We start from the raw sequence: 14800 nt of genomic DNA on the forward strand, positions 1-14800 counted from the left end.
AGAATAGACAGCCAACATAATAGATCATCAGAGAATTTCCATTCAGTGCCTCTTGAATGGTAGAAAGCTTTTTGTCGGGAGTGAGGACTAGTGGAAGCGAGAGCCTGGGCAGAGAAAGGCTTACCTAGTGGCAGCCAAAGCCCAGTATGTAGCTTGAGGTAGGAAAGAGTACCATGAGCTGATGTAGGTGGTCAAATTGTGTCAATCCATATTGGAAGTTTTATGAATAATTAATTGAGTGAGGTCAAAAGAGTAAAAATGTGGACTCCGTTTGCTAGGGTACTGCATTACAATGTACAAGAGTAAGACTACCCTGGCTACCGAGTATGGAGAAACACCAACTATACAGCGTGTCCCCAAAAAAATGTCCCTCTGATAGACTGCTAAATTAATTCCAAAATCAAGTATTATTCTCAATTTAGTGTTCAGATTTAGAAAGTCCATATAATTTTGTAACTTCTGTGCAAATTTCATTGGTCTCGCTTCATTGGTTTTGAATACACAGTCTATTATGTATAAACAGCAGTGCTTTTCAGCCCATTCCAAGTTTGCAGTGCTACATTGTCTGCACTGCCTTAAATGTCTTTACAAGCTGGACATTGAAGGACAAACCATAAATGGAACACACGCTGTGAAAGCAAACACGACCAGTGGAACTGAAATTTGATTAGTTTTCATTTAAAAAAGTAAATGAACTTGACTTTAGTTACCTAATAACAAAAACAAGAACACAGTTGTTGAAATAAAAGTGAAGCATGGAATAAGGTATGGTATGTCTGTAGTGTGCATTTCTTTTTATCAAACTTGGAATGGGCCGGAAAGCACTGCTGTTACATAAGAGCCTGTGTATTCAAAACCAATGAAGCGAGACCTTTGAAATTTTCACAGGAACTACAAAATTAAGTGGGCTTTCTAAATATGTTAACTTAATTGAGTATAAAACTTGATTTCGGTAATTATTTTGTGGTCTATGAGAGGGACATTTTTTTGGGACACGCTGTATTGTTCAACTCCTACATGTCCATTAACAAAGTAACAAGCAAGTGGTTTAAGTACCGGTAGCAGGGGGGAAAAAAAGACTTCTCCAGCCAAGCATGCCTGCCTTTTATACATTATAAGATAATGAAATGCAAAATTATTGGGTCAGAGTACAAAAGGATATCACAACATAGAAAACAAAAATATATGTGTTTTGAATGACCACGACTCCTGATAGGGGGGCGAATCCAGAACACTTTTTTTTAGGGGGGGAAACCAAAAAATGTTTTAGATCCCCGAAAATGTGGGTTAAACAAATTTTCGCCCCAAATTTAATATGACAAGCAAGGGGAGGGGGGCACCAGGACCTTCATCGCATTGGTGCATGGTGGCTCAATTTTAACGCTGCCCTGAGAGAATCTCATTTTGTTAAGCAAGCCTAATAGTGGTATACTCAGCCATTGCGGTTCTCAGTTGTTAATTATCTGCGTTCCTATAAACTTGTGAACCCGTTGTCATGAGTGGGTTTCACCAGTATGCACATGCACGCGTCACACATCATCAACTCGAGAAGAAAATTCTACCTCCAGTTCACCAATGGCAAACATGAGTACGAATGCTATTTACAACTTGTGAACTCGCGAACACAATTTCACGGGGTGATTGGAACGTAGCATTAGCACTTTAGTAATGTTGATATAGCTCTATGGTCTATGCGCATCCTTGTTACCATGGTTATGATCTTGCAGCAATGTTAGTTCCCATCATGCCTTGTGCAATAAGAAATGCACACAAAATCCATCAATTCGAGGATGGCCTATAAACTCGTCAAAAAGAAAAAAAAACAACAACAACAACAATAAACAGACAAAACAAAGCAAAACGGTTCGTTGGACAAACGTTTGCGAAAAAATTGATGTTGTAGTTTTACATTTTGGACACTACAGTAGAGTAATCCTGACTCAAGAAACTAACATAATGATGCAGCAGTGGCGGCAGGTCATGGAAAATATTGTAACGAAAATACACGAAAATAAACTTCCAGTAGACACACTTTATTCTTTACCCTGATAAAATACAGGTTTTTTTCATAAACTTAATTGATAGGACTTACGGAAGATAAGAAATAAGTATCATGTTAAAAACTCGTATAAATTTCAGTAAAAGGAATTAATGCCAATACAGTTGCCCACGTATTAATAAAAGAGCCTGTGCTAAATTAATGGTAGAATATGGATGTGACGCTTACACGTTTTGACCTTAAACGGGGGAAAAACATCAAATCCGTTTAGAAATTTTCACAAACGTTTAAACGGAACTCAAATTTAAAAAATGGACCTTGTATTTTGCACAATCTACCCTCCAGTTTTCCTTTCAAAGAATGTACAATGTTTGTTAGTCCATTTAGCCCCGCGGCATCCTATTAAATTTTATCAGTGCACCGCTATCTTCACTGCACTGCAGAGAGCCGCACAACGCCGCATAACGGCCTCCCTCAGCTCACTGACATGCAGTGTAGTGCAGCGCTGGAGGAAAACAAGCATAGCAATAGGTATCACGGCTGAATGCACTTAATAAATCACAGCCAGCCGTGCACGTGGCGCGCCGGCAATGATTTCTCCTAGTTCAAAATTCTTGGGCACGATCTTCAGTTTGTAACAAGATTGGAACACTTCCAGGTATTGCTACATGTACCTGTTAACTGACACTCTAAGAACTTTCTCAGACTACAAGGGAACCAATCTCTTAAGTGACATGCATATGAGCATGAGATGATGAGAATATGTTTTCATTCTTTTGGCGCTAAATGTGTTGATCGATTCTGATAAATTTATTATTTTGTTTAATAAGTGTTCCTATTCACCAAAGAAATTCTCACTGGCTAGCAGCTTAGCATGAATGTCCCAGAAGTAACTCCACTGGGCTGCTAATCAACAAAGATATACAATGTATACATTTTGAAGGTCACCTGTCGAATCATTGTCTCGAAAATTTCTTTCCAGACAAGAATATATTTTTATAAGACACTTTTCTAATTCCCGGCTGGAATAGGGGCACTTGCATTTTATGCTTAATGTCAAAATATTTTCTGAGTACATTTACACAAAAAAATGTAGGCCATGCATTTTTTTTGATAATCGAAGTCACAAAGAATACAATCGTCATTCCCTTAATTTCCCAGCCTCAGAGATACATTTACGTCTGGTTCTCTTGATATTATTTTATTAAAAGCAAAACGATTTTAAAAACCAGTTAATTCTTCTGCAGATTCCAGGGGAAAATTTAATACAAATTATGCTTCGTTTTTTTCTCATTTTAAAATGAATATGATCAAGATTAACAAACAGCCTTTAATGTCAAAAAATATTCCGAAATATATTCTAGAGCAGAACAATTACAAAAAATAATGTTGAACACACATTTAAAAAAAATAAAAATAAACAAAGAATAAAATTGCCATCCCATTGTAATACAAATTATGCTTAGTTTTTTCTAATTTTGAAAGGAATAAGAAGAAGATTAACAACAGCTCTGTGACTTTTTAAATAAGCGAAGAATAAAACGTACTACAAAAAAAAAAGACATAGAGGGGCCCTACATTTAATAAATTATTTGGACTTCGAATATCAACCCCCCCCCCCACCCCAATCGTTTATCTATGTGCATGTACACATAACGGGGGTGAAATTTCATGATCAATACAGTTTCCCACATTTTTCGCACAAAGTTTTCCCCCGTCTCTGAAAAAAAAAATGCCCAAATAAAATCTCAGCTACGAAAAACCTTTCCAGAGAATGATTAATAGGGGCATTGTTCAAATTGATACAATGCATCTCTTAGGTCATAACAAAGTATCGATTCGGGTTTATCTGTAGGCAACTGGCCTTTGAGGAAATGCCGCCAGTAAATGGAGGGTTTTTGCTGGTGAACAGCGGTGATAATATCTCAGCCAATTAAATGAGCCAGTTCCCGGCAAATAAATACGCCATTGGTTGCTTTCATGAATAGGATGTTCCTTACACCGACGCTCAGCTGGAGTGATTGCCAATAATGTTGGAATTAGAGCAACAGGTGCATGCCCATTGTCACATTCCAACCTGGTTGCCTAGAAATACTGTTGCTAGGGAAGCTCCCGTGTGATGTCCGGGACTGCCAGTTGCGTGGCCAGAAATCTTGTACGGGAAACAGAGGTTGTGACTATTTTTCTCGCAGCCTGCAGAAAAGTAGTAGCTCAAGAATGCTGCCACTTTCAGGAAAGTCTTTCATATTTTGGATGCAGAGTTTTCCACTTTCGTTAAATATATTGGTGTTTTTGTTAAAGAAAATCAGAGCTAAAAAAAGTATAAATAAACGATCTTCCTCAAGCTTTGACATTTCTTGAAGTGACACTTGATTCATCAACACTTGCAGACGATTCATTTCTTCTTTTTTTATTTATCCTACAAACTTAAAAAGAGCATAGAAAAAATGGTGATTAAAGTGTATACATGTTTATATACAATGTACAAAGTTACAAACAGACGTGATGGCAGTTACCGCACATATAGGACACAGGCGGCAGTCTTGTTGAAGTGTTGACTAAACGTTTAAATGCTACCTGAAAATGTTGCTAAACGTTTATCAAATTAAATGTAGATCCTTATGGTAGAATAACTGTTAAATGAAGTGACATACAACTTTAATTCGTGTAAGCTTTCTAGGTCAAAACGCTAGGATTATTGTGATTAAGAATAATAGTCCATCCATCCACTTCCCCTGCCATGCTTTTTACGCAGACTACTCACCAACAGTCAGATCATATTTCAAGCGAGCACTCTGACAAGTCAAATTCAGTCAACAGACAAACGCAGGCAAGTGGTAGACACAGCAGGCCTATCAATCAACTACAGTCAAAGCATAGCTGTACCAAGTTACATAAACAGTCATAGCCAGTCAATCATACTATTTGTGTACAGTTGGTAGGTTACAAATTAGTCAATTTATAGACTTTACATTAGAAATCCACCAACACAACTTACTATTCTGTTTCTAAAGCTACTTAAATTAATCTTGGTTTGGGAATTTCTCATGTTTGGGGCTGATGAGGTCTAACCAGACTCATAATATAAATTATCATCAGCAGTGGCGCACCCAGGATTTTGCTTTTGTGTGTGTGTGTTCCAGCCCCTCGTGCCCCCCTTCTTGCAACTGATAATTAGTTATCCCAAGAGTGTGCTTTGAATTATGAGTCTGGTTATACCTCATCAGCCCCAAACATGTGAAATTCCCAAACCAAGATTAATTTAAGTAGCTTTAGAAACAGAATAGTAAGTTACATATGTAGGTGGATTTCTAATGTAAAGTCTATAAATTGACTCATTTGTAACCCACCAACTGTACAAAAATAGTCATAAAGTTGTAAGGTTTGAAGACCCCAATTGATTTTTAGTAGATTCTGATAGAGGAAGACAATCCCGGGACATACCGTTATTTCGTTTTACCGTTTTGGATTTCCTCAAAAACAAAAACAGTAAACGAACCATTGACCGTTTTGTCGTTTTACAGTTTTGTAAAACGGTCAAACTGTATTAAGTCACAAAAAACAATGACCTTTTTATTGTTTTTGTAAATTGAAAAAAGCGATAAACGGTTATTGCTTTATTTTTAGAGTGTTGTTTTACAAAAACATGACAATGTCAAAATGGTCAATAGTCTTGTCGACCATTTTTTTTTTCAGGTATAAGTTGGCAATTATAGCAATGCACCTTGGAATGTTAATGTGTCCTTGGGACGGTCACTGCCTGTGAAATTGCCCACCTTACATTTATGCATCGTTCTAGTTCTCACGACAGAATTTGAGAATATTGGCTATTGAAAAGCCGCACTGGACTCCAATTTCCTTCAACATATCTTCATGCGTCTTACCATCCTGTATCCATTGTGAAATGTCCCCCTTGAAATTTTCCAGCGCCATTTTTGCTTGCAACTTTTCAAGCCCCACTAACTGAATCGCAGTAGATAGGGGTCAGGGTCACGCCACGAATCACAACACACACAAATTATGCCGAGGTAACACTTCTTCGTCATGGTCCCCTTCCACTCCCTTGCCCACCATAAGTACCGCCACAAAATGCACTACGGACTGTTAACTATGACCATGGAGGTAGGAACAGTCTGTAAACAGTCTGTATTGAATACTGACCGTTTTGCTGTTTTACAAAGTTATTTGTGTAAAACTGTAAAACAAAAATCATTGATCGTTATGCTGTAATGAAATTTATGAAACTGATAAAACGGAATAACTGTATTTATCTTAATACCATTTGCCGTTTTACAAAACTGTAAAACGACAAAACGGTCAATGGTTCGTTTACTGTTTTTGTTTTTGAGGAAATCCAAAACGGTAAAACGAAATAACGGTATTTACCGGGATTGAAGACATGTTCTATCAAGTCATTTTAATTTCGTTGATTTTTGGAATGATACATTAGTACATAAATTGTGACCTCCTTTTCACAAAATTTAATTTTGACAAAAGATTTGATTTGAGCACTCAATTCTTATTATTTTAATACCAAATTCGCATATATTCGATGGAAATTGACATGGTTTTGACATATTTCTACCAAAAGGGTGGTATTTTACTCTTAAACTGTCCGTTTTTTTTGTGGTTTCTGCCCTGACCACATGGTAGGTCGGATCGGGCTAAAAATTGGTGTGCATTCATTGCTCATCAGGACCTACAAGCACATCAATTTTTATCAAAATCGGAAGTCATGAGGTACAAAAGTGCGTTGGTCTGACATGGAATGACCCAGATATAGGACTTTAAAATATGCACATTTGTGATGACATCACGTGACCCATGGTGATGTCATGATGACGGCTCTCTTTGGGACACAACTTTGCTATAGGGACTATGCCTATGTTGACTTTGAATGATGTACGACAAAGATTAATGCCAAAAGTGGCGTGCAGAAAAGACGTGTACAAGGTCTATGGGATTTAGCCAAAAAAAGAAGAAGAAGAAAGAAAGGATTTTCCGCAAATTTGCGAAAAAGCCAATAAAGTAATCACAATGGAATCGGCTCGAACGTCTGAAGTCAATTCTCCGTCCAAGTCCAATTGAAATTGCGAGTTGGAACCGCAAACAGGCTCGAGAGGCAGTCCGCGCCGGGTCGATCCCCCAGGGCCATGGACAGTCGAGCAGCTGGTTAAGTCACCGGAGTCATGTTGAGAAAAAAATCACGACAATGCGTACATTGGATGAAATATCCACAGTAGAATGGAATCTTTGTCTTGGAGTTAAAGAAGAACCCCAAAATCCTTGAAAGAATGTGGAGAAATCCCACGACGAGTACCCATCAGTAACGCAAGGTCCATTAACTGGTTACACGTTCTAAGTCAAGTTGCGATGCATCGCAACGCTTCGTGAAATTGGGTGCAGAGCATGTACATGTACACATCACATGACTGATTCCCTAGGCAGGGGGCTGGTATTTCATCCACTACCCCCAACTCACTTAGTACCCAAAAGGAAGCAAACAAGAATTTGCTCCCATGGAATCAACTGAATGAAATTAATAGCCTTTCTTGCCCTCTGCCTGCATTATATTCCGTATATCTTCACGTTTGACAAGCACACTTCTGATATGGACTACTTGAAGTTGCAAGACTATAGACCATTTGCCATGTGCTGTCATACCAACGGGCAACCGCCTGCCAACCCAAACATTTAAACATCTTTTGCATGTTATGTGGCCCACATTAAAGAGTATACATGTAATGTCAACCGTGTATATTTCAAAAGATATACATGCAGGGTAGAGGAGAACCATTTCTGAAAGTTGGCATCACGTGACCACAACATCCAATTTGTCCAAATGTCAAATCATCTAAAGAGGGTCTTGATCAGTTTCCAACTGCTTTGACCCTGACCTCTGATCTCATGACTCCCATATCCAATTCAAAATTTGTCAACTTTGTTTAATATGCATCTGTCCACCATGTGTATATTAGGAAGGGGGACAGGGATTGGGGTTGAATAGTTGACTCGTCATTTTCTATGTCCAACCATGTTTCTTCCATCTGTAGATCAATTAATTTTCACCTACATAACCTCTGGCGAATTCGTAAATTCATCGATGACAACACCATGTTGTTCGTACATTTATAACATCCCGGCTTGATTACTGCAATTCTCTTCTATTTGGTATAACCCAAGGTGAAAAACATAGACTACAAAAAATTCAAAACCGTGCTGCTCGGCTCATCTTCTCTGTCAAATGCACTGTGGATGCTACTTCTCTCATCACCAATCTTCACTGGTTACCCATCCAGCAGCGTATAGCATTCAAAGTTCTTTTGATGGTGTACAAGTGCCTACATGGTATTGCTCCCCCTTACTTGTGTGACTTACTCACTTTGTATCAACCAGGCAGACCGGGATTAAGATCTTCCAATGATAAACTTCTTCTCTCTATTCCTACAGGTTCAAAATCCCTTGGAGACAAATCTTTTTCAATAGCAGGCCCCAAATTATGGAACACTATTCCCATCAACATCAGGGATGCCCCATCTCTCACCATTTTCAAGAAACGTCTTAAAAGTTTCTTATTCATTACTTCCTAGTCCTCTCTTGTAGTTGTAAAGCGCTTTGTTCTATTTTGTAAAAGCGCTTTACAAATACTTTATTATTATTATTATTATTATTATTATTATCATTATGGTGGGAAGTTGGATTTCAGTCCTGAGCAGTTGAGTAGCTATGTCCACTAAAATAGCAAATACTAAATGGTCCTTAAGAGAAAGGTTTATTTCTTGAACATCACAGTATGTCAACCAAGCAAGTACACATCCATGCTGGTCTAGTATACACATCCAACTAAATCATTTAATGATCTTGACTTTGCCGATGATATCTGCCTTCTTGAATCATCATTAGTACAAGCTCAAGAACAACTGACAGCCATCTCCATTGCTGCTGAAGATGCCAGGTTAGTCATCAATATACAGAAGACAGAATACATGACTGTAAATTGCTGCCCTAATGATGGTCTTTATGTGAAAAAAAGAAAAGATTGTACACGCCACTGATTTCAGATACCTGGGTTCTATACTACCATCAAGTGCAAAGGACTTCCCATGCAGAAAAGGTCTCGCCTTGGCTGCCTTTTGGAAACTTAGTAAGTTGTGGAAGAATGATCTGGTATTCACCTCAACAAAGATTACCTTCTTTAAAAGCAACATGTCTGCCAGTGTTGCCATATCAATCACAAACAGTATCAATGACTTTGCCACTACTTGTTACAGAATCATTCTAGGAGTGAAGAGAATTGATTGAGTACCCAACTTCACTTTATGAGGTGAAAGCAAGTCCCCTAGTGTACAAAATAAGAAAGAGGAAGGTGAGAATTCTTGGCCATATTCTTCGCATGGATCCAGAAATAGCCATCAAACATGTATGCTCTATACCATCCTCCTCATGGGAAGCAATGCAGAGGTCGGCAGTGTGTGGACTACCTCATATGTGCAAAATATCCTTCCAATCCAAGGCCTTACAACTGAAAATATCTTGGTTCACAACAGAGATGATAGGAAACGCTTGGTCGCCTGCATTGCAGCCGAACGACGATGATGTTGATGATGATGTCTATCAGAATCTAACAAATATTGAATGCTGAGAACTAGTACATCAATTGTTAAAGGGATTCTGAAATTTTACTACTGGATTATCAAAATCAAACTTACCACACATTGCTTGAGATGTTTCTTTTCTCTACGGGCATCTGCTCTTTCTTGGATCATGTCTTCCTTTAAAATCATGATGCCAGTTTCCAGGTCCACGATCTATACCACATCCACACAATAAAGTAATCAGTTGTCTCAATATTGTTTGATGCCATCCTTTGTTTATTCTCAGAGTGAGGTAAATTCCCCCCCCCCCCCCCCCCACAGTAGTGTGGTTGGGGTCTACGAGCGAATACTTACCTGTAGAGCGAATACTACATATGCATTGTTCCCTATGCCGGCAGGCAATTTGCTAAGAGTTTTACACAATAGCCCCCTCACGTGTCCTACCCACGACGCCCTGTTACATGCGCACTACGTTAGCGTCCTCTTTTTCTCAAGCGTTACTTACGTAAGCACTCAAGGAATCGAGTATAGTGGGGAAGGAGGGAGGGGTGCTCTACAGGTAAGTATTCGCTCGTAGACCCCAACCACACTACTGTGGGGGGGGGGGGGGGAGTCTACATCACTCTACTTACCTGTAGAGCAAATACTACTTATAGACTCGCACCGAGTAAGGCGGTGGGTATACGCGAATTACCGTATGTCTACAGGGGTGTAGGACATGAGGCGTGTCCAATAGGCAAACAACCCCAAACCAAAAAACCTACGCCCCAGATGCTCTAGGCTTCACCTCGTCAGGGAACCCAAAGAGCTCGTGCGCAAAAAGTCAGGGGGGTGTAACCATTATGGGGATGAACACATGATAGGTACACCTCATTAAACTTAATGCCCATAGAAATATATACATGTATATTTATATGCTCACCCGTTAGTGCTTCCGTGAGGCCCGACTGGCCGCCAGTAGCACTTCTCTTCCAGCCTTGCCATCTGCCTGGAGGATGTCCTTCAGGTAGCATTCGGAGAACGTGTTAGGGTTCTTCTAGCAGGCTGCCTTGACGATGTCACCTAGGGGGACACCCTTAAAAAAGGCCCACGAGGTGGACACTCCCTTGACCTCATGCGCTCGAATGGGTCCCTGGGTCGCTGGCCAGCCGCCCGGTACGGAACGGATAGCTGTCACGATCCAGCGAGTGATTGTATCGCGGGACGCCAGCCCATGGGGCGGGGTCGTTGTGATGAACAATTTGTCGTGTCCCGTACGAAGTGACTTCGTACGGTTGACATACCACTTAAGTGCTCGAACTGGGCACCAAAGTTTGTCGTTTGTCTCGTTCGAAAAAGACTTGATGTCTGGGACAAAGATGTCCGGGGGCATAAAGGTCTCCGACTGGTTCTTTGCGAGAAAACCGGCCGTAGGGATCAGGCGGACACCCCCCGGTCCCAACCGGATGTGTCCTGTCTGCATCGATAACGAGTGTAGTTCGCTACGTCGTCGGGATGTAGCGACAGCCAATAGAAAAGCTACTTTGATGGAGAGTTGTAACAAAGTTGAGCAATTCATTGGTTCAAAGGGAGCCTTTGCCAGTGTAGATAATACACTGAAGAGGTCCCAAGATGGGATTAATGTGCGTACTGGGGGACGAGTATTAAACATCCCCTTGATCAGTTGGCTAATTGCAGGGTTGCCGGAAACGGAGGAACCGTCCGGAAATCCCTGATGGATCGCGGCAACGGCTGATCGATAATTTGTAACCGTGGCCGTCGTGAGCCCACTGTTAAAAAGGTATAGGAGAAAATCCTCCACTTCTCCTACAGAAGTATTGGGGGGATGAATGGATTGCCGTCTACACCATTTAAAGAAATGGCGTAGTCGGCTATCGTACACCTTTCTGGTTGAGGCTCTGCGGGACTGGGCTGCAATTGTTGCAGCTCGTCGCGAAAGGCCTGCTGAGCAGAGGGATCGCGTGACAATACCCAGCACGTCAGGTGAAGATCCCCCGGAGCCTGGTGACTGATTCCCGAGCTGGGCTGATAAAGGAGATCAGCCCTCCTCGGTAGAATTACCGGGCGGTGAACCAAGAGTCGGACGAGCCGGGGAAACCACAGCTGGTGGGGCCAGAACGGGGCTATGAGGAGGATTCCGCAATCCTCCTGCTCGATCTTGGTCAGCACTCGAGAAACGAGTGAGATGGGTGGGAAGGCGTAGGCCAGTAGGCCGTCCCACCGCACCGACAGCGCATCGGTCTGCCACGCGTTGGGGTCTGGGCCCCTCATGCAGTAGATCGGTAGCTGATTGTTCATTCGCGATGCGAATAGGTCCACATGCGGCCGGTCAATTAGTCGGAAGATCGACTGAGCCACCTGTGGGAGCAGTGACCACTCTGTCGGGGCGATCCATCCTCGGGAGAGAGCGTCGGCTGTGACGTTCTCTTCGCCCGGGATGTGGACTGACGACAGTGCTATCCCGTGATGTATGCACCAGAGGGTGAGATCCCACGTTAGTGTGCACAGATGGCCTGACTGAGTGCCCCCCTGGTGATTGATGTATGCCACCACTGTGGCGTTGTCGCATCGTACCAGGACTGCTTGCCCTCTGACGTCCGACTGGAAATGTTTCAGGGCGTTGGTGACTGCCAGCATTTCCAGGACGTTGATGTGGGATGATTGATGTTCGGGGCCCCATACGCCCGCCACCTGTCGCGGGTGGAGGGTAGCCCCCCATCCGTACCCTGACGCGTCGGTCGTGATCAGTACCAACGGGCGGGGCGGGCGGAAAACGCGGCCCTGCGTTATATTGGCCTCGACTTGCCACCAACGAAGGTGGGGGACTAGCCAAGACGTAGTGGGCACCGGATGGTCGATCGGGTGCCAGCGGGGTCTGTAGAAAGAAAGTAGGTGAAGTTGAATTGGCCTCATCCTCAACCTGCAAAAATCCACCAAGTCCACCAAACTGGCCATAAGGCCCAACAGCCTGAGCCAGGCTCGGGCCGGAGCCACTACCATCGGGAGGAAGAGGGACACGCACTGCCGAAGGTTCAGCAGGCGGTCCTCCGATGGACGGGCCAGTCCCCTGCGAAGATCGAGGGATGCACCCAGAAAGGTGGGAACCTGCGAGGGGACTGGATGGGATTTCTTGGTGTTGATGAGAAATCCAAGGTCGGAAGCAAGGTGCCACGTTAGTTGGAGCGCCGCTTCCGTCTCCCCCCGAGAACGACCCACTACAAGCCAATCGTCGAGGTACATGAATATCATGATCCCTCGTCGCCGCAGTGCCGCCCCGATCATCTTCACGATCCGGGTGAACACCCATGGAGAAGTGGACAGCCCGAACGGGAGTACCACAAATTCGTACAGTATTCTTTGTATTGGAAACGTAGGAATTTGCGGTGCTCCGGCCTGATCGGTACGTGAAAGTACGCGTCTTTCAAGTCTATACTGGCCGCCCACGCAGGCGTGATGATCGATTCGAGAATGGTCCGTAACGTTTCCATGCGGAAACGTTTCGGACGTATGAACTTGTTGAGGGGTTTTAAGTTCAATATTGGACGCCACACGCCGGTCTCCTTCTTGGGGGCCAAGAAGAAGGTTGACATGAAACCTGCCCGGGTCCCCCCTTGGGGGACAACACGTACTGCTCTCTTTAGAAGGAGGGCGTCGATCTCCTCCTCGAGGGAGCGGCGTTTTGCTGTGTCGGGCGGTACGGGTGTTGTCCGAATAAGCATGTCCAACGGGGTGGGTCCTCGTAACTCGAGCGCGTAACCGCTGCTGATCGTTTCGAGGACCCACCGGTCGGAAGTCACCTGCACCCAGGACCCCACGAACTCCTGAAGGTGGCCTCCCACGGGTCCAGCGGCGAGAGGCCGCTCGGAGATGCATAAGTCACTTGCGCCATGCCCCGGTGTACCGGGGAGTGGGCGCACGGAAACCGCGTCCCGACTGGGGACGCCGTTGTCCGCCATGTGGTTGTGAATAACGCGGGCCAACCGTCTTATTGGACGTGCCCACAAAATCCACCACGGGCCGCCCTGACCGGGGGGCAGCGCCGGGGAATGACAAAAGAAGGTTGTTTCCTTGTCTTATCCGCGGTTTTTAGCTCGGCCGGTTTCTTGAGATTAATTTTCTCAGTGGCCTTGAGGCGCTTTGCTTCGGCCTCCATGGCCTCCTGGAACTTACCAGAAAATAAGTCCGGGCCTGAAAGCGGAAGTTCGTCGAGACGCTTACGTGCTCCCGGTGACGGGAGGAAAAGCGCATCTAGCACATTGGTGCGGCGTGACGATGTTGTTAAGGTCGAGAGTGGAGCACAGGCCGCGATCGAGGCAATGGAGAGCAGCCACCATCATGTCGGCTGGTATCACCGAAACTTCTTCATATCCCAGTGCCAGGTACTCTGATAGGAGAAGAAGAAAGGACGTCGCACGCATACCCATGCGTGCTGCCGAGTCCATTCTATGGGTGACATCCTCCAGTTTTCCACGGGTCTTGTCCGTAAAAGGAACTTTGGATGAAGCCGTCCCTCGGTCAGCGGCGAGTTTGTCGATGGCCGAGTCCGGCAGGACTGGAGTTGAGAAATATTTCTCAAAATCCCCTGGGGGAAAATGATTATACGAGTCTACGCGCTTAGGCCTAAAAAAAAAAAAGTTATGTTGGCGTAACGGGCCAGAAAAAATAGGGTAGGTAGGTCGTTTTTTTTTTGTTTTTTTTTAATCCCAGCAACGAAAATGACATTAAGCCGGTAGTAGTAAACGATAACAAAAGAAAACAAGGCTCATCATCAACCTTTCCAAAGGTACATATCAAAAAGCGGAATCCAAAATCAGACAAAATGTTAGCCGTTTCATCTGCATCGACATCTTAATATGGACCCGATTCTTCCTTTGAAGTTTGTATTTTTAGCACGGTGTAACCCGCTTTTACACCATCGGCACAGCTCTGGGCGATTACCCCCAGCTCTAGACTCAAATTTTGTCCGCATTAAACGGTCGAAAATGACCGAAGATCCCCATTTGCCCTTGATGGAAACACTGTACGCTTCGGTACCGGGTGCCATGATGCGACGGCGTACGCGCGTAATTAACCACGGGCGCGGCCGAGCTAGGGCCGGGCCCGGGTCGCGTCGGCCGCCGGGGTTACAGAATAGTTTTTATTTTAGAATAAATATATATCAACTGTTATCGTGTAAAATAGTGGAAAATTAATTAAAATAATTTAT

The 14800-nt window shown here is 43.5% G+C and overlaps 1 protein-coding gene across 1 annotated transcript in view; it reads right to left on the bottom strand.

Annotated features, from left to right (window-relative positions):
• LOC119743107 (coiled-coil domain-containing protein 175-like) overlaps positions 1-14800 on the bottom strand; it is a 254808-nt gene that overhangs the window by 175688 nt on the left and 64320 nt on the right. Inside the window, exon 7 of the mRNA XM_038219464.1 lies at positions 9709-9807. Within this exon, the coding sequence (XP_038075392.1) occupies positions 9709-9807 (99 nt within the window). The remainder of the gene's footprint in view (positions 1-9708; positions 9808-14800) is intronic.

This window comes from Patiria miniata, unplaced genomic scaffold, assembly GCF_015706575.1.
Source record: "Patiria miniata isolate m_02_andy unplaced genomic scaffold, ASM1570657v1 HiC_scaffold_11, whole genome shotgun sequence".
Classification (NCBI taxonomy): domain Eukaryota; kingdom Metazoa; phylum Echinodermata; class Asteroidea; order Valvatida; family Asterinidae; genus Patiria; species Patiria miniata.